We start from the raw sequence: 26,036 nt of genomic DNA, 5'->3' as shown, positions 1-26,036 counted from the left end.
CAAAATTCGTTATTGGTACAGCTATTTCTTCCGTCAGTGCATGTACAGATTAAGGGAATCACCAATAGAAAATTATATCGAAGGAGCAGATGAAAGGTAAGTGGTCAGTGCTTTGGGCAAAGATCAACACCTGACATACATCATGAGCTCAGTTACTTAAGGCCTGCTCAACACAAATTTACCTAAAGTGGACTGTACGATGCTCTTGAACTTTTACCATTGATGCTCAACATTGTCTGAACCATTTACCTAATACTGAGTGCTATAAGTGGAATGAACTTACAAGACATTCAAACTCTGCATGAGTACTCCAATAATTACTCAAAGAATGATTGGAAACGCTTGGAAAAGTGTGGCAGAAGTAAAGTATATATTGGTCCTTAAATATCTCGTAACACATTACCAACACTCGTATTTTTAACAGTATGATTCCGTTTGCTAACAATCGTCGAAAGCTATGAGATGGAACTTATTTCGATTACGCGGCTGTCACCTTCGGGATATCGCTCCTGATAAAGACGCAGTGTGAACTGCATAAAAAGAATCGGTTGGGGCATCTGAACCATCCTGTATAGGAAACTTACTTCATGTTAAGTACAAACAGAATGTTTTCACTTATTACGTTTCATTTAACAACAGATAGGTGGGTCACTGCTGTATACCTATCACTTCGCGACAGATTTCCTACACCGACAGCAATGGGAAGCATTTCACCATGGACGCCTCCAATGAACACTACGAAATTCCTAACCTAAAATGTAGGTCTTGGGGATCACGGCCTTCTACTATTGTAAGAAAATGAAAAGACTTCAGCCGTCAATATGATTTTGTTTATTTTGTAGCTACAAGTTTCGGCGCTTCAGTGAGCCCTCTTCAGGCCGTAGTCGATGCGTAAGGGGTTGACGTGATCCCTATATATATTGCATCATTCTCCATTATAACTGGTTACCCAGACTGTCTGTAAACTATGGTGTCAGCACTCCGACAGTAAATTCAGGAAACGTTGATAGACATTTCGTTCTTATACGAGCTTATTTTCTATATTGGCAGTACAGGAAAAGGCCATTCCTACAGATTTGACAGTACATGATTTCCACATGGCGTGTCAAACGCTGTTGGTAGTTTACAGGTAGATATCGCAGCACTGCTTGCAGACAACATGTACAAGAGCATTTAACCTCCATCGTTCGGTGCTTGAGAAAGGCGAAAATCAGTGGCATGACAGACAGTGGAGCGTCGTGATGACAGTTCGCACTAACATTATATTGGTCAGTTTGACGGCCTGTTCAAAGCTCTCCGGAAGTGACAGTTCTAGAAAGCCATACATCTCCAGTCCCTGGAATCATGTGCTGGGGAGGTACTGAATATGGCAGTTTATCTTATCCGGAAATTCTTGAAGGGATACCGAATGTCTACCAGTATGTGCAAAAATAGTTAACCATTAACCCTTCATGACGAGGGTACCAAACGGCATATTCCTGCACGATAATGTACGATCCGACAATGCAGTTCACACAACAGACTCTCGGGGGAATGTTTGGATACTAGGCTGGCTTGTCAGATCCTCAGATTTGTCATTCAAAAAGCATGTCTTGTATGCGATGACACTACGAATACCTCCAGACCAGCCTAGATCCAGTGATCTTTATAAACTGACAAATCACTTGTCTGAGGGATGGTACGAAATTGCTCAAGATGACATTAAAACAGACTTTATTTGATGAAAGTCTCCACTACGTTTGATAAGCATCGAACTAGTGTTTCATGGTGTAATATTTTTATATCCATCAGTGTATAATGCAGCATACGATTTCGACTTATTTCACCATGAAATCACTTGAGTTTCACTGTTTTATGTACCCTTTTCACATGTCTGAAAAACAGTAAACAAAATAATAAAGTAATTTGACCAATATCGTACTGATAGTTCTATTTGTAAGGAATATAAGAAATCAGAAACGCTACATGACACTAACCTGTGACTTTCAGTTCAACAAATATGCTGGTCGGCGGATGCGTGGAAACTTGGCATTCGTACCAGCCGGCGTCCTGTGGTTGCACGAATTTTATCTGCAAGGCCCAGCTCTGTGAATAATGAAATTTTACGGTATATGTAAAACTGTGATTGTGACAAAAAATCCTTAAGAACAGCATCTGACATTAAATAGCTATCTGAAGAAGCTAAAACATTGTAATTAAACTACATTTTGTTTGCATATTAATTCTGGGCACCTTAAAACAGTAGATAGTGAAACCTCAGTTTTACGAAGACGTCTGTAAACACACTGAATTAACCAGATTTATTTCTGCTTTCTGTTGTTAAAATGAAAGACTGCGGAAGTTTCCTGTTGTTGTAAAGCCTGTTCAGAGTCCTTTGTTGATATAGCTTCGCTGAGATGTTAGACTGAAGTAAAAATACCGTGAGTAAGAGATACGGATATATTATCAGATTCCCCCATAAAACTAACTGATACTTTACAACACTACTAGTATTGTAATTAAATTTTCCCCGAAACTACTAGTGCTGTTAAAGGGTACCACAAACGACTAAATGCGGTGTTTTGAGGCTTGTATATCACGTTACACATTTAAAGTTAGAGACGGACGGATCATTATTGACAGCATGCTGGTTGCAAAATCCCCACATGATGTCGAGAAACTTGCGCAGAAGCTCTTCGTAATAAGATTAAGCTTTGACTTACAGACTGTTTTAAGTTGTATTCTAACTAGTCTGCGGTCCCTAGGATTTCCTCCTCTGTGCCAACCTCTTCATGTCAGAGCAGCACTTTCAACATACGTCCTCAAATATTAGTTGGATACATTGCAATTTCTCTCTACCTCTACGGTTTTTACCTTCTACAGTTCCCTCTAGTACCATTCAAGTTTCTCTCGCATGTCTTAACACATGTTCTATCACCACGTACAGTCTTCTTGAGAGTGTTTTCCACATGTTCCTTTCCTCGACGATTCTACGCCATTGTCCTCATTCATTATCTGTTCACCTAATTTGTAATATTCTTTCCACGGTCCATGTTTTACTACCACACAGGTCTTTGTTCCAAACCTACATTCTCAGAAATTTCTTAGCGAAATTAGTGTTTGATAGTAGTAGACTTCTCTTGGCCAGGAAATCCTTTTTTCCCTCTGCTAGTCTGCTTCTTATGTCCTCCTCTTCCGTCCTTCATGGGTAATTTTTTTCAGAGGTAGGAGAATTCCTTAATTTTTTTTTTTAAATTAGTGATCACCTGTTTTGCATCCCGACATTCTCGGTATTTATAACCCTCATTACTTTCCTCTTTCTTCTGTTTACTCTCTACGCATATTCTGTACTAAGTAGACCGTTAATTTCATTCAGTGAATTCAATCAGTCTTCTTCACTTTTAGTAAGGGTAGCTATGTCATCAGCAAATCTTATCATTGATATCCATTCACCCTGAATTCTAGTCACACTCTTGAACCTTTCCTTTATTTCCGTCATTCTTTCTTCGATCTATAGACATTGTGAGGATGATACTTTTCCTTAAGTCTGATAGCGTGTCGCCAGTCTCTACACACCGACATGAACAGTGGTTTGGTTGCCACTTGCACCAATGATATTACAAATACTGAGACAATGTTAACATCCAATTCTGATTTATATTTTCTCAAGTTTTCCAAAACTCTTTTAAATTCGGTCTCTAATATTGGTTCCCGTACCTCTTTCACATCGATTTTAATTTCTTCTTCTGTCACATCATCAGACAATACCTCTCCGTCAGAGCTGCCCTCACACTGTACTCTTTTCACCTCTCCTGCTACTGCTCGGGGTTTAATAGTGGACTGCACGTTGCACTCTTCATATTGCCTACCTTGCTTTCCATTTCACCCAAGGTTGTTTTAACTGATATGTACACTCAAACAACCCTTCCAACGATTATTGCTTCTTCGGCTACTTCACGTATTTGGTGCAGTCATTCTCCTTGGCTTCTCTGCACCTTCCAATTATTTCATTCCTAAGTAATTTATATTGCTCGATTTCTGTATTTACTTGAATATTTTTTTACTTCTTACATTCCCCGATCAATTGAACTATTTCTTAGTTACCGCAGGTTTCTTAGCAGTTACCTTACATGTACGAATGTTTCTCTTTCCAAGCCAACCGGTATGGCCGTGTGGTTCTAGGCTCTTCAGTCTGGAACCGCGCGACCGCTACGGCCGCAGGTTCGAATGCTGCCTCGGGCATGGATGTGTGTGATGTCCTTAGGTTAGTTAGGTTTAAATAGTTCTGAGTTCTAGGGGACTAATTACCTCAGATGTTAAGTCCCATAGTGCTCAGAGCCATTTTTCTCTATCCAAGATCTGTGTCTGTTCTTTTTACAGAAGCCCACACCTCTGGTATACCTTATCGCAATATCGACATCTTTGGCAAACTCATTCTGGGACTTTTCCACGTATAACATCTCCGCTCGTCATTCTTGAACGGAGTATTCCCCATTACCAGCTGAAATTTATTTCAAAATTAGTCTCCCTACTCAATCATTCCAACTACCGAGCTCATACTTTCCAAGTACGAGGTGCATTCAAGTTCTAAGGCCTCCGATTTTTATTCTAATTTACTACTCACGCGGAGTATTCCCCATTACCAGCTGAAATTTATTTCAAAATTAGTCTCCCTACTCAATCATTCCAACTACCGAGCTCATACTCTCCAAGTACGAGGTGCATTCAAGTTCTAAGGCCTCCGATTTTTTTTCTAATTTACTACTAACGCGAAATCGATGAAACTGGCGTTACTTCTCGACGTAATCTCCCTGCTGACGTACACATTTTTCACAACGCTGACGCCATGATTCCATGGCAGCGGCGAAGGCTTCTTTAGGAGTCTGTTTTGACCACTGGAAAATCGCTGAGGCAATAGCAGCATGGCTGGTGAATGTGCGGCCACAGAGAGTGTCTTTCATTGTTGGAAAAAGCCAAAAGTCACTAGGTGCCAGGTCAGGTGAGTAGGGAGCATGAAGAATCACTTCGAAGCTGTTATCACGAAGAAAATGTTGCGTAACATTAGCTCGATGTGCGGGTGCGTTGTCTTGGTGAAACATCACACGCGCAGCCCTTCCCGGACGTTTTTGTTGCAGTGCAGGAAGGAATTTGTTCTTCAAAACATTTTCGTAGGATGCACCTGTTACCGTAGTGCTCTTTGGAACGCAATGGGTAAGGATTACGCTCTCGCTGTCCCAGAACATGGACACCATCATTTTTTCAGCACTGGCGGCTACCCGAAATTTTTTTGGTGGCGGTGGATCTGTGTGCTTCCATTGAGCTGACTGGCACTTTGTTTCTGGATTGAAAAATGGAATCCACTTCTCATCCACTGTCACAACCGACGAAAAAAAGGTCCCATTCATGCTGTCGTTGCACGTCAACATTGCTTGGCAACATGCGACACGGGCTGCCATGTGGTCGTCTGTCAGCATTCGTGGCACCCACCTGGATGACACTTTTCGCATTTTGAGCTCGTCATGCAGGATTGTGTGCACAGAACCCACAGAAATGCCAACTCTGCAGGCGATCTGTTCAACAATCATTCAGCGATCCCCCAAAACAATTCTCTCCACTTTCTCGATCATGTCGTCAGACCGGCTTGTGCGAGCCCGAGGTTGTTTCGGTTTGTTGTCACATGATGTTCTGCCTTCATTAAACTGTTGCACCCACGAACGCACTTTCGACACATCCATAACTCCATCACCACATCTCTCCTTCAAGTGTCGATGAATTTCAATTGGTTTCACACCACGCAAATGCAGAAAACAAATGATTGCACGCTGTTCAAGTAAGGAAAACGTCGCCATTTTAAGTATTTAAAACACTTCTCATTCTCGCCGCTGGCGGTAAAATTCCATCTGCCGCACGGTGCTGCCATCTCTGGGACGTATTGACAATGAACGTGGCCTCATTTTAAAACAATACGCATGTTTCTATCTCTTTCCAGTCCGGAGAAAAAAAAAATCGGAGGCCTTAGAACTTGAATACACCTTGTAAACCTTTCTTAAACTCCTTTCTTTACAGTCGCAGTCCAGTCTCCCATGCTTGTTACATTTTCACTTTCTTTATGCGCTGAATTATCCACTCAGTAATGTCACACTGCTTTTCTCTTCATCTTCTGCTCGCGACATCTGCATATATACCAAAACTATTAATGTCTGTGTCAGTTTTCTGTCGATGCTCATCAGAAAAACCCTACCACTGAACTGCTCGTAGTAACTTTTCTCTGCCCTCCATTCCTATTCATAACGAATCTTACACCCGTTATTCCATTTTTGCTCCTGTTGACGTCACCCTAGATTGGTTTGGCCAGATATCCTTGTCTTCATACCATTTTACCTCCTTATTACCAGTATAGCTAGACTGACCTTTTACATCACCCTTTTCTGATTCACTATCTTCCCTTTCCCGTTCAAACTTCTGACATTCCATGTTAGCCTTCCGTTCGTTGCTCCATCTTTTTCTCATAATCATCTCCTCGGCAGCTCCCTCCCAAAGATCAGAATGTAAGGACTAATCCAGAATCTTATGCCAATGGAGAGGTCATCATCACCTTTTTTTTTTTTTTTTTTTTTTAAATCAGAGGCCATATGTGCTTTGTATACATGCAATGCTTCTTTAACGCAGCAGTTTCCATTGATCACTCCTCATTGTCGATCTTAGGGGCATTTTTCCACCTCAAGATCAACAGAAAGCCCTGAACCTCTTTTCCCTCTCCTCCGCCCTATTTGACGAGGCCATTATCATACCAAAGGTGACTTCTAATGGCAGTAGTCATCGGTAGCCAGTGCTGTTTATTTTAGCAATCGTTAGGTTCAAAACCAGTATACGTTCGATTATTAGTCACAGACGCTAACCATAGGCCATGGCTCAATACACTTGAAAAAATGTTGTATAAAGGACTGCGGGAAGAAATCGGTGATAAATTGTACATTATGCAAACACAGGTGCTCGCAGTTGTGGCTGATGGTATGTCTGTACTTCCAGTTACCATAGCTTCCTAACTTAGAGGTAATAAAGGATTTCGTCTACGGAATGCTGGAATTATTTCCATGTAACTAGAGAAAACCACAGAGGACCAAATTTGTATAGGTTGATAGAAACTGGAATATAACCAACAAGTAACAGAGAATATTAGGCGTAAGTAGCACCATGGGATGAAGAGGTTAGCATAGGAAAAGAAGTTCTGGTATGCTGTATGAAGAATTTTTAAGAACGGCAAATGCAGTTAAGTATAAAGTGTGATTAAATACTCCATCTGTAACGAAGAAGAATGTACGTGTATATAAACTTTTTGTGTTCCAGTGACTATATTATGATCATACTTGAACGAATTTTAGGTTTCCATCTTGCTCATCAATTTAAAGTGTAATGTAACCATTACACAGCGTTTAGTAGTAAATAACATAAATGAAACTTTACATGTTCGCAGGAGGGCTTCTGTAAAGTTTGGAAGGTAGGAGACGAGATACTAGCAGAAGTAAAGCTGTGAGGACGGGGCGTGAATTGTGCTTGGGTAGCTCAGTTGGTAGAGCACTTGCTCGCGAAAGACAAAGGTCCCGAGTTCGTGTCTCGGTCCGGCCCACAGTTTTAATTAGCCAGGAAGTTTCATCATTCTGCTACGTCCATGTCGTTGTTCCTGCGTAAGGCTAAACGTAGGATACAGTACATTTTGTACAAAAATAGCTTAATCTGGCGTACCGAAAGAATTAGTGCACATTTTTTATCGATTTCTAAATAAATCAGAGTTCTTCCCCAATTTTACTTTTTACTCGATTTCAGCACCCTCTGTCAATGATTTAAAAAAATGTTTCAGACAAAACTTGATTACTTTTTTATGGAGACTCCAGATCTGCAATAAAAAATGAGTGTTTCCATTTAAGATTTAAAAGTAACCCCCTGTCAAACGCAAGGGGGTGGGGTCTGGAGGTCACGTGTAGTATCATTTGATGTCCCCCTTTGATATTACGAACTTCTCTTATCCACTATTTTTACCCAATGTATCGAGATAATCTCATCCTAAACTTCAGATGGAGCACCCTGTATTTCCACCATGACAATCACTACTACCCCTGACACATACAATCCCATGGAGGCCACTCTGAAAGTCTTTTGTGATGTGGATGCGATGCAATCTGTACTGTGTTCTGGAATTTTTTTGTCGTTGCACGTAGTCCATCTGTTTCCAGACATATGTCCATAGGCGATTTTTCCCCCCATTTCCAGTAAGGAATCCAACCCTGCAGATTGTCTGTTTTATTAATGTTCGCCCGAATCGTTTCTGAGTCTGGAAGAATGCATAGTGTCGCGTTGATAACATTCCATGCAATGTTTCCGTGATTCCAACAATACCAGGTGCTTTAATTGTATCTGCCTTCTGTCTAGACATAACGCATATTGATCTGTAAAGATCGTGGAGTCACTTTAACCTACAAATGGTAAAAGGGAAAATTAGCAATGTCAAATTGGAGGATCAATATACTTTCGACAGGACTTTTTTGTACATAATAATCTTGATTCCTTTGCTTTGACTTACATGATTTACCTATTACCATTACTGTAAGTCATTATTAGACTTAAATAAATAAAAAAGTTGATACCAAATTATAATTAAATATAAAAATTTTAAAAAACGCAAAATTAAGGAAACCAAATACCTTAATGAAAGTAAATGAGAAAATTAAAGAATTATACTAGTAGAAGGAAGCATGAGCATGCTTAGATTACATGTGGGAAAATTACAGTTCTTTTAATTATATTTAACAAATTCTAAAACAATTACTGTTTTTCTTCCTTTAAATATTATCACAATTTCGTAACTTTCTGTATTTCCAAAAATAAAGTTAACGATTACTAAAATCATGCTAATCATTAGTCCAGTGAAACGGAACTAAAACGTTTGCCCAGCATTGTAATCAGATAGCATATATAATTGTAAAAGGCACAGAAACGAACAGTAAGGAAAAAGATTATCATTAAAGACATAATTGTGGAAACAGGACTCGCAAGTTGATTGCGAGCTTCTTAATCAATATTATGCTGTCTCGTAATCTTCCAAAAGCTTTCAAAACAACAAAAATCATAGCTACACTGAACCTGGTAACTCGGTGAGTAAATCTGGTAGCTGTTGCTCAATCGCCCTCCTGAGATGCTGCTACCGGTTTTTAGAATGACTCGCCCATCAAAGAATAGGTCCAAAAATCAATGAATTTATTCGCATGGAGCAGGCAGCATTCTGACCTAAAAGAAGCAGTACAGACCGAGTACTCAGATTAACAACACTCATAGCAGCTATGTTCCAACGACTACTTGAATCATCAGTGGCTTTTTTTGATCAGATAGCACCGTATGATACAGTTTAGAATCAAGGATTGCTGTAAGAACTCGCAGTTGTTCTTCAGTGGCATCCATAATGAGGCTCGTAAACAACATGTTATCTGAGACATAATTCCAAGTGCTCTTCGGCAATCGATTAATCAGACAGAATATACTAAATCCCCAGGGTCCCCAGGGTTCCACATTGGCACCAGTTATCTTCAACTAATGTACATCTCTCTCCCTAAAACAGTGCCAAGACATTTCATTTATGCAGACGATTTGGCTCTGGCGACTTAATGGAGCACTCTTGATGCTGATGAAGAGATATATCCTGCAGATTAACACTGAGTCAAACGAAGACCAAGGTTTCCGCCTTTCATATTAACAATCGAATTGCCAATGCAGAGCTGGAAGTCTACTGTAATTGTCTAGTCCTCCACCACCAAGAGTTCGCAAAATACCAGTATCGTGCAGTATGTAATGAAATACATTTTTTTCCTTCGCCAATTACGGTTAAAATTTGTCGTGGGTGATCGTGGAATAGTCCCTCTTCATCCCGTATAGTTTCATGAAGTTCCCATTGGTGATGGTGCTATACATAGCGTTCAAAATGGCATACGTGACAGGGGTTCTTTACAACGAAGAGTTTCTTCTGGCAGTAAACCAGACCATTTTACATATTCATAAAAGTTTGCCCTGGTAGAGAACAAAAGTACGGCGAATCGTTGGACGAGACGTCTGTCATCATCGCAACAATGTCGCCAAACCTGTCCGATCTCCCGCATGCCGGGTGGCCCCACACAACTGTGACTCCTGAGATGTTGGAACGTGTGGGCAGTCTCATTGGAGGTGGCTGACGGATCACATTCAGACATCTCGCAGCACAACTGGATGTCTCTGTCGGTACTGCTGACACACTCGTCCACCAGATGGTGTACTTAAAGCAGTGTGCCCACTGGGTTCCTCTCCGCCTAACAGGCAACCATAAAGAGCAACGAAGGACCATCAGTACGGAATTCCTCGCACGTTACGAGGCAGATCGTGAAAATTTTTTATCGAGAGCCGTCACACGGTCACAGGCGATGCAACATTGATTCATCACTTCGAACCATATACAAAACGGCAATCCTTGGAGTGACACCACAGTACCTCTCCTCCGAAGAAAAAGTTCAAAGCCACACCCTCAGCCAGTAAAGTCCGGTCGACGATCTTCTGGAATCTGAAGGTGTAAAACAAAAATGGAAATGAGCGTATGGCATCGTTGGACGGGAGGCCCTTGTTCGGGAAAGTTCAGCCGCCAAGTGCAAGACTTATATCATTTGACGCCACATTGGGCGACTTGCACTCCGGTGATGAGAATAACTGATGATGAGGACAACACCTAGTTCCCGAACGGAGAAAATCTCCAAGCCAGCCGGGAATCGAACCGGGCCCGCTAGCATGGGAGGCAAGAACATTACCACCCAGCTAAGCAAGCGGACTCTGAAGGGGTTATTCTGGTTGATGTCCTCCCTCATGGGGCAACAATTAACTCGGAAGTGTACTGCAGTACCTTCAGGAAATCGAAGTACAGACTTTAGCAAGTTCGTCGCCTCGAAAGTATGACAACGCAGGTTTGCACATAACTTCATTGGTCTGTTCTTCCTCACCCCCACCCCCACCCCTTACGCTCCGAATCTCGCACCTTCCTACTAGCATCTGTTTGGGCCAGTGAAGGATCAACTCCAGGAGAAGTATTACCAGGATAATGGGGAGCTTATTGATGCAGGGAGACGCTGGCTCCAAAGTCGACCACTAGTATGGTACCATGCGAGCTTCCCCAGGAAGTTGGTCTAATGCCGTCGCTGTGAATGGAATTATGTAGAAAAATAGGGTATTACAGTCAAAAAGCGTGTGGAGTAATATGAAATATTTAAATCCTGAATATAATCGACATGCTTTTAGAAAAAAAGTATGTTGCGTTACTTATTGAATACCCCTAGCCTTTAGGAGCAATTGTTAACAGAACCTTGCTCCGCAAGAGGAAAAAGAAAACAGCGCAGAAAAGCTGACATACAGCATTGATCATGTTGTTGTTATTATGATCTTCAGTCCGAAGGCTAGTTTAATGCAGCTCTCCATGCTACTCTATCCTGCGGAAGCCTCTTCATCTCCGAGTAACTAATAAAACCTACATGTCTCTGAATATGCATACTGTATTAATGTCTTGGTCTCCCTCTAAGATTTTTACCCCACACGATTCCCAACCGATCCCTTCTTTCGGTCAAGTTGTACGACAAATTTCTCATCTCCACAATTCTATTCAGTACCTCCTCCTCTCTCCTTGGCTAAATACTTACCGTTCATGTTTCACTTCTATACATGGCTACACTCCATACAAATACTTTCAGAAAGGACTTGCTTACACTTCAATCTATACTCGACGTTATCACATCTCTGTTCTTCAGAAACGCTTTTCTTGCCGTTGCCAGTCTGCATTTTATTTCCTCCCTACTTCGAAGATCATCACTTGTTTTGTTTCCCAAATACCAAAATTAATTTGCTACTTTGGGTGTCTCATTTCCTAATCTAATTCCCTCAGCGTAACCTGATTTAATTCGACTACATTTATTATCCTCGTTTTGCTTTTGTTGATGTTCATCTTATATCCTCCTTTCAAGGTACTGACCATTCCGCCCAACTGCTCTTCCAAGTCATTTGCTGTCTCTGCCAGAATTGTAATGGCGTTGATAAACCTTGAAGTTTTTATTTCTTCTCCCTGAAGTTTAATTCCAATTGCAAATTTTTCTTTTGTTTCCTTTATTACTTGCTCAATACACAGATTGAATAACATTGGGGATAGGCTACAAACCTGTCTCACTCCGTTCTCAACCACTGCTCCCCCTTTCATGCCCCTCGACTCTCATAACTGCCATCTGGTTTCTGTACAAATTGTGAATAATGTTTTGCTCCCTGTATTTTACCCCTGTCACCTTCAGAATTTGAAAAACGGTATTCCAGTCAACATTGTCAAAAGCTTTCTCTAAGCCCACAAATACCATAAACGTAAGTTTGCATTTCCTTAATCTGCCTTCTATGAGAAGTCGTAGGGTCAGTATTACCTCACATGTTCCAACATTTCTACTGAATCCAAAATGATTTTCCCCCAGGTCGGGTTCTACGAGTTCCTCCATTCTCTCATAAATGATTCGTGTTAGAATTTTGCATCCGTCACTTATTAAACTGATAGTTCGTTAATTTTCACATTTATCAGCATCTACTTTCTTTGGAACAGGAATTATTATATTCTTCTTGACGTCTGAGGGTATTTCGCCTGTCTCGTACATCTTGCTCACCAGATGGAAGCCGGCCGTGGTGGTCTCGCGGTTCTAGGCGCGCAGTCCGGAACCGTGCGACTGCTACGGTCGCAGGTTCGAATCCTGCCTCGGGCATGGATGTGTGTGATGTCCTTAGGTTAGTTAGGTTTAATTAGTTCTAAGTTCTAGGGGACTGATAACCACAGCAGTTGAGTCCCATAGTGCTCAGAGCCATTTGAACCATTGAACCAGATGGAAGATTTTTGTCATGGCTGGTTAAGGCCGTCTACTCACAGGTCCTTGTTTCGACGTAGGTTCTTCAGTTCTTTGTCAAATTCTTCACGCACTATCATATCTCCCTTCTCGTCTGCCTCTGTGTCCTCATCCATTTCCATAATATTGCCCTCCACTACATCTCCCTTGTATAGACCTTCTCTCTGCTTTCCCTTCTTTGCTCTTGACAATGATACAGGTGGTACTCTTTTCTGCAAAGGTCTCTTAAATGTTCCTGTAGACAGTATCTATCTTACCCTTTGTGATATATGATTCTACTTCCTTACATTTGTCCTCTAGCCATTCCTGTTTAGCAATTTTTAGACGTTTATATTCCCTTTCGGCTCCTTCATTTATTGCATTTTTATATATTCTCCTTTACCCAAGGATTGATACTATCCCTCGTGTTTTTGCCTACTTGACCCTCTGCTGCCTTCACTATTTCATCTCTCAAAGCTACCCATTCTTCTTCTACCGAATCTCTTTCCCCTGTTCTTGTCAATCGTTCCCTAGCGCTCCCCCTGAATACCTCTACAATCTCTGGTTCCCTCAGTTTTATCCAGTTCCCAACACCTTAAATTCCTGCCTTCTTGCTGTTTCCTCAGTTTTTATTTGCCGTTCATAACCAATAAATTGTGGTCAGAGTCCACATCTGCCCCTGAAAATGTCTTACAATTTAAAATCTGGTTCCTAACTCTCTTTCTTACCACAATATAATAAATCTGAAACCTTACTTTGTCTCTTCCACGTATACAACATCCTCTAATGATTCTTAAGCCAAGTATTAGCTATTGTTAAATTATGCTCTGTGCAAAATTCCACCAGGCAGCTTCTTCTTTCATTTCTTTCCCCTAGTCCATATTCACCTACTACTTTACCTTCTCTTTCTTTTCCTACTATCGAATTCCAGTCCTCAATGAGTACTTAATTTTCGTCCCTCTTAACTATCTGAATAATTTCTTTTATCTCGTCATATATTTCCTCAATCTTCTCCTCATCTTTGGAGCTAGTTGGCGTATAAACTTGTACTTCTGTGGCGGGTGTAGGCTTCGTGTCAATCTTGGCTACAACTATGCTGTTCATAGTAGCTTATCTGCGATCCTATTCTTTTTTTACTCATTATTAAATCTTCTCCTTATTTACCCTATCTAATTTTGTACTTACAGCCCTGTATTCACCTGATCAGAAGTCTTGTTCCTCCTGCCACCGAACTTCACTAATTCCCAATGTATCTAACATTAACCTACTCATTTCGCTTTTTAAATTTACTAATCTACCTGCCCCATTAAGTTATCTGACATTCCACTCTCAGATCAATTGAACTCAAGTTTCGTTTCTGCGAATAACGACGTCTTCCTGAGTAGTCCCCGCCCGGAGATCCGATTGCGGGACTATTTTACCTAAGAGGAAGCCATCATATTTTAGCCATACAGTACAGCTCCACGCCCTGCGGAAAAATTTCGTGTATTGTTTCCCCTTTACGAGGTGTGGCTAGAAAAAAACCGGACTAGTACTGGTGAAACAATAAAACGAATGCAATAAGGCTGAAAGTCGCGTGGCCTGTCACGTGACTCTCGCTCCGCCTACTGCTCGAGTTTCATCTGCCTCCTGCACTCAGTCTGCCCGTGGCGTCTGTTTTAGTAGTTGACGTTTTGTCTGTGCGTCGGAAAATGTTGAGTGTACAGAAAGAACAGCGTGTTAACATCAAATTGTGTTTCAAACTAGGAAAATCTGCAAGTGAAACGTTTTTAATGTTACAACAAGTATATGTGCAGAAAGTATCCACTGAGGAAAGGCTCCACTTCCATTAGACCATCAAATACACTGTAAAAGCAGTAACAATCGAGCTTACTCCCGGAAACTAGATTTCTTTGGACAGACGCAGTCCCTTTATTGTTTAAAATGGTGGGCATTAACGTGGGGTTTTAATGTTATAGTTCTATTTATATTGTAAAATTATACAATTCATGTTTGTTAGCTATACTTCACTTTATACTGACATACGCTAAATAGATAAACACATTTGCCACAAAAAGACTACACTAGACCTAGGTGACAAATAGTTCGTTGTAGCCTCGAGGGTCCGGAATAAGCTGGTTGGCTCTTGCTTTCTAGTTATCCTCTAAAGTCGTTGTGTCCCGCGCTCTCGCAGGGCGTACAAGCATGGGAGGAGCATCAGACCGTATACATTTCAGGGAGCAAATAATTAACAAGAGTCTGGTTATGTGGCGCTATATCTTACGTGAACGCACAGGGAACAGAATCAGCTCTACAGAAAGATTTAGATAAAAGTTTTATTTTAATTAACTTCACTTAAGTTACAGCCCGAACTTTTTTTAACTGTAACATTTGACATCACATGCTCGCCACACGCTGTTTAATTCTCAGAATTACTTGTGTTCCTGGTATGTAGTTTAAAAAATTTGTCCACTTTCCCCTAGATAGTAGCTGTCCCTGCCGTTACAATTAATTCTGTAGATAACTGAAATTATGAATTTTTCACAATTCTGACCTATTTTGTCTTTTTTGTAATTTTAGTTCTCATGACGACTCGTGGAACCGAGACCTGTAAACTACCGTAACTTCAGCCAAAGAGATGGAGACAGTCGTGAGTAAATAAGTATAGAATAACAGCTGAAACAGGTATCAGGTGTTACATAACCTTTTCCGTTAGATATTTACTCGTATAATGGTTTGATACTGAGAACGTTTTAGGAGTTGCTGTTCCGCAAGAACGCAAAGAGAATTTGGTTTTGTTTCGTGGATATGAAAGAAATATTCCTGGCAAAAAATATTCGGTCCGATATCTATATTATTAAAACACTATCCCGGGAGACGGTACTAGTTGCAGCCTCTTGGCAAGATAAATTAGATTTTCAGTATTTTGTGTGATTAATTATTGGTGAAATTTTAAAATTTAAAATGCTGTTATAATCAACTCATTAATAAGTGTAATGTCAAATTAAGAATTTAACACAGTATGACAAGTATTACAGTTACAAGCTGCGTTTGCCTTGAGGCAGTGTAAATGACAGCGCGCAAGTACTTGGGCTTAATTCATCCAGTATTTGAGAATGACAGCACTTAGCGACTGCCAACACAGTGTACAAATAGTTTCAAGCCATTACGAAGGTTTCTCTTGCTAACGTACTACGCAAAATGATGGAAGAAAAAAGTTCGTTGTCCATTACATTTTCGGTGTTTGTGCAGCCAGACTTCCGCATCAGGCATGGCGTTTTAATTTACTACTTTACTACTAACTCTGTTCGCCACACAGTTCACAAATTGTATCCACGTACACTACTAAACGTAGCTGCAAAAGTATATCGCAGTATAACACATAATTAAGTAGATATGATGTCATAAATATATACATGCGTGAAAAATTAAATTTTTCTGCAAATGGTGCACAATTTTCCAGTTTATATTCATTCACTTTGACTGTCAACAAACTGTAATCATATTTCAAACTTTCCCTTATTTCTCGCTTCATGCTTAAAGGCAAATGTTTAACTCATTAAATTATTTGTAAAGTAATTGGACGTTTGAAGCTCTTTTGAATATGACGTGGGACTGCTTCCGGATACATTATGCATTGACAAACAGCATACAAATCTCAGGTAATCCAGAGCATTTTTACTACTGCGCCACAAAAAATCTACTTCCATGAATAAAAATATTTTACGGTGCATGGCAGTATATACAGACGAACATAATAATGCTATAAATATTGGACAGAGTTAAAATTTGTCTTCGCATAACTTCTGCATACGTCGATATATATTTTCACGAGGGGTCCCTATAACCTTCACCAATTTAAAAAGAAAAAAATGTCGAGGTCAGTTTCTCTGGAGCGTGGATTAATTATTGTTGTTCTCTCGCCACATTAAATTTACCTTTATTCTCTAAGTCGTAGCGTTTTGCTTTAATCACCGAATTTGCAAGTCACTTTCTGATCTAGTAGCCTCTGAGTCTGATGTTTATTATGCAATATATGTGAACACAACTGAAAATGTTCAATGAGTGACAAGTAATACCTTTGTAATTGTAAAAGCTTCTAACAGCAACAGCTTATGACAGCGTACTATTAGGCATGTGGAAAAATTGTTGAATATTTTAGTTATTGTAAAGTTTGGAGAAATTATGGTTTTATTTATTCAAACACAAACAAAAATTATGAATAATCTGTTCTTATGTACAAACATTATTACTGTTCGCATGTGGTAGGAGAATAAAGTCCACTGTTCGTGAAACAGTTATCCACAAATGAAGAGATTTGGAGAGAGGATAAGGAATTGAGGAATTGGGGTAGTACAACGACAAGCACAACACGCTGAAGATTTTCTGATGTTTAAAAAGTGTGAGCTTACTTGAAGGTGTCTAGCGTGCACAATCTGGAAGCGACTATCACTGCTGTATGTTGCTAGGCCAACCGTTAATAGGTGATAGTCCTTCCTCCGTATCCAGGACACCTGCAATAGATAATTTGTTGTAAAAAACGAACCAAAATAATAATAACTACACATTGGGATAATATACATTACATGCTTCTAATCTCTATGGGACTGGACGTCACTTAATTTTAAAATCATGACAACATTTTACCTCCTTTTAAACATTTTGTATTAATCATTCTTCTGCGTCGTTGAGGGACGTAAATATAGGTAGTTTGAGGATTCGCAAGTATAGTTGGTTTGAACACCACATAATTTTTAGTTTCAAATAAATAAACACACAGGGTGAGTCACCTAGAACTTGCACCTCACATATTTCGAAAATGGAAAGTGCTACTGATGTGCGGTTTTAACAGAATGGACTGGTAATCAGGGCTCATTTTGTTAACCAAAGAACAGATTGTAATAATATTTAGAAAGTGCATACTTTGTGCAAACACACCCTTCGTTAAATGGGACAATGCCTTTTGACATCAACGCATTGAATGTAGGGTAAATTAGAACATCACTGGCGCTCGTTGGTGGATTATAGTGCGAGTCGTTTACGAGATATCGTATTTGGAAAGGTTTTGACTCCGACACATGTTTCCACCATTCAAACTGCGTATATGCTTGGTACGAAGTTGTTATGTTTGCTCACAGTGTGATTTTGTCTTCCTTGTGTGCACTGTGACCTGCTAGTCAGTGTGTGACAGTTCAAGCAGTAGGTGGTGAGAGGACGATGGGGTTTGCCTATGGAGAAAAAGCCGACATGCTCATGGTGCACAGAGAGTGTGGGAGGAATGCTGTTCGTTTTTGTACAGTGTATGCTTCACGATATCCCAATACACGTAAACCATATCGGCAATTACGTATCAACCTCTTCAACCAAATACGTGAACGTGGTAGTGTAATACTTATACAACATCTTAGAAGGAAATAACTAACGATAGAAGAGGGGAAAATTAATGTTCTTGATGCTATTACAGTTGATCTGCACGTTAGCCTCAGCGCAATTGCAAGAGTGACCTACGCATTCTGCATCGACAACGCTGCCATATCTATCACATATCTATCCATCAAGATCTGCACGCAAACGATTGTGAGAATTATGTTAACTTTTGTACATGGGCATTAAGACAGGATTCTAGAGATGTATCACGTATCTTGCTAGTGTTGAAGCCACATTTACCAATCAGTGAACCATCGGCTCGTAGGCCCATGTTTCATAGGCGGAACGCTAAACGCGCCCAAGTATCGAAGCCTTCTAAAAGACCATCTTCAATCAATGCTTTAAGACGTTCCTCTGCAGACTACGAGGAAGCTGCGGTACCAACATGACGGCTGTCCAGCCCATAGTACACGGAGTACTACTGCATGTTTCCAAATCGTCGGACTGCACTCAGAGGACTTTGGCCGGCCAGTTACCCTGATCTGACGCCTACTGTTTTTTTTTTTTCTGTAGGGAAAATTGAAAGGCACTGTCTGCAAGGACATGCCGACTACAACGGATGATAGGCAACGTCGTATTACTGCATCCTGCAGGGACATCTCCCTGAAATGCTAGCACATGTTCAGCAATAGTTCCATATCAGACGGGAAGCGTGTACTGCCGCTGCTGGTGGTCATTTTGAACACAACCTGTGAAGGTCACCTGTCTCTTTACTGGTCAGAACCCACATAAGCAGTGAACCCACTTTTGTTGTTCTGTATTATGTGTTACCTCAGTTAATGAACAGCTGTCGGTAGGCGAAATTTTCAAAGTACGATATCTCACAAACAACTCGCTCTAGAATCATGCAAAAAAGACCACTGACATTCTGATTTACTCTACATTCAGTTTGTTAATGTCAATAGGCTCCGTTCAACTGAAACTCTGTATTTTTGCACAAAAATACACTTTATATGTATTATTACAGTCTGTTTACTGGATAACAATACGATCCCCTGACTACCAATCCATTCTGCCTAAACCGCACTTACCATTTTCGCAACATTTTTGGTGCAAGTTTTAGGTGATTCACCCTGTATACACCGATAGGAACTGTATTTTCCGCTACATCTTGTACCTTGTATTTTCAAGCTGTTACATTCGTTACTTTGCTTTAGATTTACGATGTTCGAGATTTTATTTCAGAAACTCGATCAAAAGATGTCTCTAAATATAAGAGCAAAATGTTTGATTCAGTGATGAATGTACAGCTTCTCTACAGTAGAGGGAATTACCTCTATCGAGATCTCTTCTTTTCACCGCTACCGGATATTTAGTTGTTACTATCACTGCCGGCCAACTACATTGATAGATATTCAATAGGAAGCAGAAAACTTAACCAGTCCATAGATCTGTATCATTATATTAGTTAGCCAGGATGTAACACAAGTGAAATAAGAGAACGAACAGGAGACAAAGACGTACAGGATGGAATGAAAATAAGGTTACCTTCTCTGTTATATCCTCAATGGCAATAAAACAACTGATGGTATTCCTTTCGATACAGGAGGCTAAATCATAAAACTAGAAGATTCAGAGAGAAAATTATAACACATGAAGAAACAGTGCACCTTCAGGTTGTACATTAATTTATTTCATGCGTATATTCTGAAATTACCAGAAATAAATGATTTATATGGTGAGTGCATATGGAAAACGTCCGAAGTGTGACTTTTTTAAAAAGCGCGTTTTCACTGCTATTGTGTTCTCGCTACCTTGCTTCAAATCCTTTAACTTATCGAAGTGGAAAAAATGTTTCACACATTCATCACTAGAAGCTGCATGGTATCTTTGCCTAATAGCACGTCCCTCAGGCGTTCATAATGCCATTCCAGTGCTTACAACTGTCTTTTTTCATTTTAAAAATGCAACTGAAACATTGTTGTCAATGTAATAGTGTGAGATCTCCGAATGCAGCGTTATCAAAGTGTCTTATACTCATCCATGTCGAAGAACGAGTAGAAACACCTACTCTGAAATGGAAGAACAGGAAAATGTCAGTGTATACACAAGAGGAAAGACCGTGGCAGTTGTATGTCATGCTGTACTTCATCACTTCATCTGAAAGAACAACCATGTTTATTAGAGACCTCTTGACGGTGTTGCTGTTTTTTCCTCAAAAGCACAGGGGTTTTTACAGTAAACATCTGGTCCCGAGACCAGGGTTGTTAAATAATCAGAAGACAGTATTGAGAGAGCCTTTTCGTGAATTGATTTTTTATTTTTTTTGTAAAAATTATAAAAGAATTGAGAAATTTTTTTGCTGACTATAGATTTATTAGTTAAAATATTTCTGCTGTATATCTGTCCTATCTTACATCACATATAAAAAGTAATGCCTCTGTATTAATGGCACTTGGTACAACAAGTTTGTTATTGCCACTTGCAACCAGCCAGTTTCTTGGTATGACATTTAGAACGTTCTTAACAAATTATTGAGTTCCTAATTTCTCATTAATTTTTGTAGTGATGAGGTGGGCACCGTAATTCTGTGGTATCAGAATATGTCCTCAATTTTTTTATGTAAATAAGTTTCTTACAAAAAGAGATACACGTATTTGGTGTCTCTGGACAAATGTAAGATTTGGCACTCAGAACGTTTTCTGTTACCATCGCTCACACAGTCCCCACAATCCCAGTAGAAAATACTAGGAGACACAGAGAAATAAGCAAATGGCATTGCTGTCGTCTCGTAATATAAAGAACTATAGACTGATATGTCTCGTGAGCACAGATTCTGACACAAAATCAAAGAAGGACAAAACTGCAGAGGAATGATAGAGACGAGAATAGCGTCAAACCTAATGTAAAATTTGGATGCAGAAGGTTACTGAAAATTATGAGGATTAATAAGAGAAGAAAAAGGTCTTTCAAGAATCAGCGACGAAAGAATAGTGGAAACCGTAATACAGATTAGGTGTGACATGTGGCAATAACTTCTACTGCGTTACAGGGATCAATATAGGAAAAAAACTCTGGAGATGGACAAAAGCTGAAATGCAACAGATAATTGAGGACGTTTGGTTAAGTTTTACTCTTGCAAGAAGACAGGACCTATTCATCATCACCGATTTCGTTCAGACATATGATACAGGCTTGGTTTAGCTAGAAATGAAAATGGCAGTAGTGGAACCAACAGGTGGCCAAGCGTTGAGAAAAAAATTGCTTTTTTGGCTTGGGTCGGGAGAGATATGAGCCACTGATAGTAGCGTGGTTTCGAGGCAGCGAGTGGCGCAGCGGAAATATTAATCCGAGGGTCGTGGAATCGAGATCTTATGCGGAAATCTACGCTATTTTCAATTTTTACGCTACGTACACTGCAAATAAACCGAGATAATGCTCAGTATATTGTACTAGATGTGATTAAAACCTATGAGCTGGAGAACAGATTTCTTCTGTTATCTACCTTGGCGAGGAAAAGAAATCCACAGTTATGAGAGAGGATTTTCAGGTTGAAGGATGATTATTATCGTGCAATATCAGACTGATATCTATTTTTATCGTTAGGTAAAGAATTTGATCAAAAACTTAGAAACTCTTCCTATGTCATTGAGAGAGAAAAGGAAATCAAATCCAGAGAAGACTGCATCAATATACATGTATTCCGTTGTACATCGCAAGGGACCGTCGTTAATATTTGAAGCTATGGTGCATTACACAAAGTTTACTGTCAAACTGTGTGGTGAGAGGGGACCTTTCATTAACCTTAATTAAGTTTGTTTCTGTATAGAAACTTTAAAAGAACCATTTAATATACATATACGTATACATGATTACTCTGCAGTTAAAAATTAAGTGCCTGGCAGAGCGATCATCGAACCAGCTCCAAACTATTTCATTACCGTTCCACTCTGGAATGGAGAGTTGGAAACACGAACTCTTAAATACTACTGTGCGAGCTATGATTTCTCTTATTTTATCATGATGATCATTTCTCCCTGTGTAGGAAGGCGCGAAAAGAACATTTTCGCAATCGTTGGAGAATGCTGTAGAGTCAAATTTGACGAGAAGATCCTGCTGCAACGAAAAACGCCTTTATTTTAATGCTTGCCATCTCAGATAAAATATAATGTCCGAGGCTTTCTCTCCCCTAGTTTGCAAAAATACAAAACGAACTGTCCTTCTCAGAACTTTTCCGATGTCCTTCGTCGGACCCAACAGATGCAGATCCCACACAGCAGAGCAGTTTCCTGAAAAGGGCGGACAAGCTTGGTGTAAAGTGCCTCTTTACTACAGTCTTTGTTGCTTTACTCCCAACGATATGTATGGAACTGTTCCAGTTTAAGTTATTCATGACTGTAATATCTAAGTATTTTCTCGAACTTACACCTTCAGATTTGTGTAATTTATCGTGTAACCGAAATTTAGCGCATTCCTTTTAGTACTCATGTAGCTGAATTCACACTTTTCATTATTTAGTGTCGAATGCGGCATTTGCAACAAGTGCACGATGGCTATAAAATTACTGTTTCCCCTGGTTTTACGATGTATATTCCCCCAGAACGCGTAAATCATCAATTGTAAAATATTATAAGCATCTCATTTTATATACGAAGGTTTCTTGTAACCCTTAGAATCCCTTCCTCAAAATTGATCTGTAATGCTAAATTTTCCTTTGTCTTTTTATTTTCTTGCCTTTTATGAAATTTTTTATAAATAAAATATATTGAGTATTATCCCGGTTTACTTGCAGTCCAAATAACGTAAAAATTAAAATAAATAAAAGCTTTCCGCTTAGCTAGTCGACACCATGACGTTAGGATTACAGTTGTGTGTTCTTCCTCCATCACCAACGGCTACCTGTGACTCACGCTAACATAAACAGCTGATGCCTCACCCGACTCGCACCAAAAGCGCTATTTCTTTCTAAATGCATAGCCACCTGAAACTGCCACTTCTGTCACTGGACAAACCATCATTTTCGACGAAATTGATGATGACGGACAGCCACGGTCCCCTTGTGAGGTGAAGAGGTTGACAGAAGAGAGTTAATCGTGTCTAGGCGCATAAAATCAAAGAAAGATGACAAGGAAGGGCAGAAGAATCACTTTAGTGTTCGTGTGTAAGAGCAGCGACTCACCACGCCGGAGGCAAATTTGCGCACGACGCACGGCAGGGTGGCCGTGCCGCCCACCTGCGCCACCGCCACGGTAGAGTTCTCGGTGGCGAATATAGAGGTGGGCGCCGGCGCGGACCGCAGCGCGTTGGCCCCGGAGGCGGCGGCGGCGCCGGCCGCTGCAGACCCGGCGTCGTGGTGCTTGCCGCCCCCACCGCCGCGGTGAACGCCGGCGTCGTAGCTGCGCGCCTCGCGGCTAGGCAGCCCTGAAACACACGGCACGTCCGTCCACGTAAGGCAAATACTGTGCCGCAGCATCGTGTCACAGCACGCTGTTTATTTACACTGCGTTCTGCAGGGCGTTGTTTCAGGTATAGTGCTGGATGCTCCTGGACAGTCACAAGTACATTGACAGTTACAAATACAGAAATTATGAGCAAACAATAAAATAAACAAAAGTCGACGATCGGTGTCCAGGATTCCCTACCAACCAGCTGCTTTACGGTAAGTTTGATGCAGTTTAGATATACTTTTACTTCCGTCTATCCTCAATAATGTAGAACACATCACGAAACGTAGTAGATAAAGAAAAATGATCGTGTGGCATTGTTGGCCGGGAGGCCCCGTTGGGGGAAGATCGGCCGCCAAGTGCAAATCTTATTTCAGTCGACGCAACATTGGGCGACTTGCGTTCCGGTGATGAGGATGAAATGATGATCAGGACAACACAACACTCAGTCCACGACCACGTTACTACTTAGCTAAGCAAGCGCACTGAGGCAGTAGATTATACATATTTACAAAACAGAGATATGCTGGTGTTCCTTTCACCTGTTACAAAACATTTCAGTACACAGTGAGGTGCATACGACAGTTATGCTGTTGCGGCTACGCATCATCAAAGAGAAAATAATTTTACAGCCCTTACTTACGTTGATCAGAGTACTCTGCAGATGTCTGGAAGTGGGATGTTGTGTAACATTCAACTACTTAATATTATTAACACTAATCACATAAGTCTCTGTTAGTATGTGTCGACCTAATGTATAGTCGATTGACGTGTAACAGTTTATGACGTTCAGATTGCTTACCTGGATTTATTAAATTTCTGAAAAAAGCTAGTTGTGGATTAGTTATAAATGGATATGGCAATGAACTGCTGAAAGTAGGAATGTGAATACAGTAGTTTTCGAACTATCTTAGATAGATCACATTATTATACAGACCAGTCATAAACAATCTGAAAGACTTGTAAGGGTGTTGTAGGGTAAATTGTCCTGAGAAATAGTTGTTAAGATTAAAGTTCGATACTTTGCGCCATTACCGAGGTATTAAGCTCTGAAGTTAGCCAATCAGGCCGTTCTTCGTGCATATTCAAACTCCGCGCCAGAGATGGTAACGCCAAACCCGTCCTTCCTATAGTTTCCTAAAACCGAACAAGAGACTGAATTAAAGTTATTCGGAATACATTGATATTTCTTCAGGTGCACAATTTTATGACGAAGAAAATTGTATACATTTTTTGAACTGTATATGTAACACGTGGACCGTTAAGACATACTTCGTCCGTCGTGCATCGTCTCGAACATCGAAACTGAAGAAGGTTTTACCATGGATCATGTGATGTTTGCAAATAGATGAATGTTGCTTCAATGCCCTAACAATTTTTCCTGCCTTGAAAATGGGAATTTCTGTTATTTTCCAATAGCTTCTGTTTCAAAATGTACTTATCCTGCAAGTGGTTTTTAACGATAATTCAGCTTAACTTGATTTCACTTACTGATTATTGGTGTGCAGCTGAGTTACAGTGTAGGCTACTAAACACAATACTCACAAGATTTTCTCGAATTTAACGCAATTAAATTTCAATCAAATGTTTCTTAGTAGGTACTTAACTACATTGTCCCTTGTAACTTGTTTTCATGTTTGGAGAGAAACCTTAATTTTCTGAAGAAGTCTTTGTAATTTCAGAAAAAGGATTGAGCATCTTAAAAATTGAATGCCATCACTTATAAACGGAATAAGAAAGTATATTAAACTTCTTTTAGAACTTAATATCTGAAAAATGTTCCCTACCAGTAGTTGGTTTTCCAATGTGTAGTGTGAATATCCCACGTAATAAAAAAATAAATTTGATGTATTAAAGGAGACATTACTTTAGTCGGTCAACCGGATGACGTCATCACAACTTGTGCGTCAAATCATATTTCATCAGAACCTTTACATACTTCAACAATACCTGCACAGCGTAAGAGCCCCGCAATACTCAACGATTGGTTATCGCATTTGTAAAAGGAACAATTAATGAAGTTACTCAATGACAATATAAATGATACCAACATACCAAGGATAGCACAATCCAACCTATCCCAAGAACGGGTGCACGACAAATTTAGTTTAAATGTCAACGCTGTCGAAATGACTTCGATTTAAACATCAGTTGCAAGGAATAGAGCTGAAAAGGGTACCGAATCGAGACTCATCTGGTCACGAAATTGCACTGCTACTAGTCATTCAATCTAACACACATGTAGTAGATGCACTCAAATAGAAATGATTAGCAACGACAGTGGTATGGTGATGACTGATCACTGGAGATCGGGCACAAAGTATCTGTGGCAGTTTTATAACCGTTACTCACGAATTTA

The 26,036-nt window shown here is 40.1% G+C and overlaps 1 protein-coding gene across 1 annotated transcript in view; it reads right to left on the bottom strand.

Annotated features, from left to right (window-relative positions):
- The window catches only part of LOC126263244 (lachesin-like), a 44,311-nt gene extending 20,605 nt beyond the window's left edge, over window positions 1-23,706 (bottom strand). The window contains exons 1-4 of the mRNA XM_049960329.1: window positions 23,595-23,706; window positions 23,413-23,537; window positions 17,279-17,380; window positions 1,977-2,085 (exon numbers count right to left, since the gene is read on the bottom strand). Coding sequence (XP_049816286.1) covers window positions 1,977-2,085; window positions 17,279-17,380; window positions 23,413-23,537; window positions 23,595-23,706 — 448 coding nt within the window. The remainder of the gene's footprint in view (window positions 1-1,976; window positions 2,086-17,278; window positions 17,381-23,412; window positions 23,538-23,594) is intronic.
- Window positions 23,707-26,036: the final 2,330 nt, after the last annotated feature.

This window comes from Schistocerca nitens, chromosome 6 (genome assembly GCF_023898315.1).
Source record: "Schistocerca nitens isolate TAMUIC-IGC-003100 chromosome 6, iqSchNite1.1, whole genome shotgun sequence".
In the NCBI taxonomy this organism is placed as follows: domain Eukaryota; kingdom Metazoa; phylum Arthropoda; class Insecta; order Orthoptera; family Acrididae; genus Schistocerca; species Schistocerca nitens.
Note: the sequence above shows the minus strand (reverse complement) of the source record. Positions and strands in the feature narration are given on the sequence as shown.